The sequence below is a fragment of the Rasamsonia emersonii genome (assembly GCF_000968595.1).
Source record: "Rasamsonia emersonii CBS 393.64 chromosome Unknown ctg1118621760086, whole genome shotgun sequence".
NCBI lineage: Eukaryota > Fungi > Ascomycota > Eurotiomycetes > Eurotiales > Trichocomaceae > Rasamsonia > Rasamsonia emersonii.
In genome coordinates this window covers 77,901-81,899 of record NW_013563201.1, presented here as the reverse complement: position 1 = coordinate 81,899, position 3,999 = coordinate 77,901, and the positions used below count along the sequence as shown (strand labels likewise).

Here is a 3,999-nt window from a genome sequence, read left to right as displayed (position 1 = left end):
GGATGATGAAGCGCTGCGCCTCTCGTTAGCAGCAATTCCTCTTTCCACGCGTCGCTCGCTCGCTTGCGTCAGACGCCCCTCGACGCTCCCCCGCCGTGATCCTGCCTGCGACCCCCCGTGCTGTGTGTCCAGCGACAGGTCATCGCCCTACCGCGACAAAGACGAGGGCTCTCATCGCGGCTCCTGCTATCCTCTTCTGAACTGCTGTCCGGATGAGGATTGGAGCATCGCGAGACTCAAGACATGGATCCGCAGTGGCAGAACTATGGAGACCCTTCCATGGGCCACAACAACCCCGGGTCGTACCCCCCTCAACTGACCCCCAAGTATGGCGGACAACCACCACAAGCCCAGCCGCCTGCCGGATACACATACGAGACATACCAGCCGCCGACCGCAGCCACAAAGGCGTCATCTCTCGCTCCCAACTCGAAATCTGTCTCCATGGCGTCGTCGTCTCCAGCTGCGACGCCACATAGCCGAGATTATGTCACCACCGACGCCGACACCCCCATGGAAGATGCGGACCCCTATAATCGGTCCAAGTACCCTACGAGATTGCCTCACCATAATCGACCGTCGTCGCAGTATATGCCGAATGAGGAGTCCTCCGCAGCGCGTCGATATTCTCCCATGAACATCCTGTCGCCCACGCAGCCCTATAATGCCAGTCCAACCAAGTCGCAGAATTCTTACGCAGCCCCTCCCCCGGGGTCCAGTGGTGCTCGACAGTCGTCTCCGACACGAACAAGCGCATACTCGTCGCCTCAAACATATCAATCCCCACCATGTGAGTTCTAACTACCCCCCCTTGGCTGTCTTCCTCATGATGCCTGACAGTTTGGTATCACAGCTTCACGACCCTCACGGCTTCCTCCTATCCAGTCCGCGGATCTAAGTCCAGAGCAATATTTTCCGTCATCGGCTAGCTCCCAAGCCAATGCCGCATTTGGACCAGACGCAAAATCGCCGCGATCAGGCCAGCATAACAGTCAGAACCAGCCTTCGAATCGGGGACCAATACCGAAGTTTATGAAGATAAAGTCCACACAGGAACTGCGACCTAGGCTGAATGCACAGCCTCCCTATCGACGGGCAAACCCAGAAGGGGGCTTTATCAGCGTAAGTTTCTACAGTTACACCAGAATACCCATTGGATGTGAACTAATCCCCTTGTTTAGCCATTGCAAGCCTTGACTACTCACCTTCCGGCCACCTACCGGATATGCAATCCCTCGTTCAAATATGAATCCTCCCGCAACCCGAGGCGTGTCTTGACCAAACCGAGCAAAGGGGTCAAGAACGACGGCTACGATAACGAAGAGAGTGACTACATCCTATATGTGAATGATATCCTCGGTAGCGATGAAGGGGGCCACAAGTATGTGTCCTTCCCCATGCCTTTGATAGTCGACGGCCTGTATGGATAACTTATGCTAGGAACAGATACCTTATCCTGGATGTTCTGGGACAAGGAACCTTTGGCCAAGTGGTGAAATGCCAGAATATGAAGACCCAGGAGGTCGTGGCAGTCAAAGTGGTCAAAAACAAGACGGCTTACTTCAATCAAAGCATGATGGAGGTTTCTGTACTGGATCTGGTATGGCGTCATTATCGATCTCCGACTCTCGGACATCTGCTTACGCTCAACAGCTCAACTCGAAGTATGACAAGAACGACGACCATCATCTTCTTCGATTAAAGGACACTTTCATTCATCGACAACATCTTTGTCTAGTATTCGAACTTCTTAGTGTCAACCTCTACGAGCTCATCAAGCAGAACCAATTCCGCGGATTGAGCACGACCCTCGTTCGGGTCTTCGCGCAGCAGCTTTTGAATGGGTTGAGTCTTTTGAACAAGGCTCGCCTGATACATTGCGACCTGAAGCCTGAAAATATATTGCTCAAGAAGTAAGGCCCCCCCCCCCCCCAATTTCTCCCGCTATCCTATTGTCCTCTTGCTAACATAATTTCCCTTCCCTTGTGTAGCCTCGAGAGCCCTATTATCAAAATCATCGACTTCGGGTCCGCATGCGACGAACGCCAGACCGTATATACTTACATCCAGTCTCGCTTCTACCGCTCTCCAGAGGTTCTGCTTGGGTTACCGTATGTTCCTCTTATACTCCTTGCTATGGCTTGTACTGACGTTCCCAGTTATTCCTCCGCCATTGATATGTGGTCACTAGGTTGTATTGTCGTCGAACTCTTTCTCGGCCTGCCTCTCTTCCCTGGCTCCTCTGAATATAACCAGATTGCTCGCATCACAGAAATGTTGGGTATGCCGCCAGCGTGGATGTTGGAAATGGGGAAACAAGCGGGTGAATTTTTCGAGAAAACTCAGGACGAGTTCGGGAGGAAGACCTGGCGGCTGAAGAGTATGGAGCAGTATTCTCGTGAGCATAACACCAAAGAGCAACCGAGCAAGAAATACTTCCAAGCGAACACATTGGAAGAGATCATCAAAGGTTATGCAATGCCAAGGAAAAACATGAAACAATCAGAGATTGAGAGAGGTATGTGCCGAATCGCTTTGCTTTTCTCTAGCCACTTATTTATACTGACGAATGCAGAGCTGAACAATCGCGTCGCATTCATTGACTTCGTGCGCGGCCTCCTCCAGATCAATCCTCTTGAACGGTGGTCACCACAGCAGGCCAAACTACATCCGTTCATAACGCAACAAAAGTTCACCGGGCCGTTTGTGCCGCCTATGAATTTGAAATACGCTAATCTCAACAAGACCCCTGCGCCTGGATTACAACAACAGCAACAAGCCGAAGCAGCGTGCAAGCAGAGGGCTGCACAGGCGCAACAAGCAGCACAAGCGGCACAAGCGGCACAGGCGGCACAAGCAGCGCAGGCGCAGTCCGCTGCTCAATCGGCGTACGCGATGCAAGTGAGCCAGTACCACCCTCCCTCACACAATCAACCTCCGCCGGTGTACAATGGGATGTATCCCGGTCATCAGCAGGGCGCGCCTCCTCCTTATCCTTCTCAGCCACCAGGGTATGGCCACCAGATGGGCATGTTGCAGGGTCCTATCCACCAGCCCCAGTATGGTCCTTCACAAAGCCTTTACGCGCAGGCGACAACAAGGGCCGGTCGTCAACGAGCGTCAACGTTAGACCAGCAACAAGGTGGGATCCCACCAAGTATCCAGCGCGTTGCCAGCCATCTCGACCCCAACCAACCCATCCGATTGCAGCCTAGCCCTGCATATTATCCGCCTCCACCAGACAGTTATGGTGAGCCTGCTTCAAATTCAAGACGCCGTGGGAGCCGAGCAGGTGCAGGCCATCGGAACAGGGACTTTATTCGAACCCTCGAAGATGGAGCTCTCGGTGATGGTTTTATGGGTCAGTGGCATTAATTTTAACGTCCTAAAAAGTCTACTGTAACTGTCTGAGTTTCCCGGCTTTTACTGCAATCTTCCCTGCTCGAGCATGGCCCGCTCCATTTGTGCTTCTTCAAGCACATGAAAAGCAAGGGCATTGAAGAGACCCTTTCCGTGGGTATGGGATCTTGCTTCTGTCTGCTCCGTCCGTCCGACAAGGCAGCCCGTCGTGGAAAACTGTTTGACCGCCGGATCGTACGTCTATCCGTCCCGGCTACTGCGAGGGCCGCTTATACGGGTAAAGGGGAAGAGATTTAACCAGCAGGAGAAAAAGAACTCTGGTCAGTTGGGATGAGTGCTGCATGTTATGATGCAGTCCCGTCTTTTGTGAAGGCACTGAGCTGTGTCAAGTGTAACGATCACTGTCATATCATTGTGTGCGAGCTACTATGAGTATGAAAGCCATGCCGCCTTTGCTGAACTTCTGTCTACGTCGATTCCCTTTATAATTTTTTCCTTGGATCAATGGTCTCCAGTCAGGCTCCTGTATGGTTTCTTTTTCTTGGCATAGCGCCGGCGTAACTTTGGAAAGGTCGTTCTTCTCTTTCTTGCTGCATTACTACTTCTTTTCTCGTTGCCAGACCGCTTAAGCTCTTTTCC

At 52.3% G+C, this 3,999-nt stretch overlaps 1 protein-coding gene across 1 annotated transcript; it reads left to right on the top strand.

Annotated features, from left to right (window-relative positions):
* Window positions 1-243: 243 nt before the first annotated feature.
* T310_3840 (Dual-specificity kinase) lies at window positions 244-3,375 on the top strand (the record flags this gene model as incomplete). Its single annotated transcript, XM_013473314.1, has 8 exons — window positions 244-790; window positions 854-1,122; window positions 1,182-1,381; window positions 1,441-1,600; window positions 1,654-1,913; window positions 1,992-2,111; window positions 2,160-2,518; window positions 2,576-3,375. 8 exons carry the CDS (start codon window positions 244-246, stop codon window positions 3,373-3,375), a joined length of 2,715 nt encoding a protein of 904 aa, XP_013328768.1.
* Window positions 3,376-3,999: the final 624 nt, after the last annotated feature.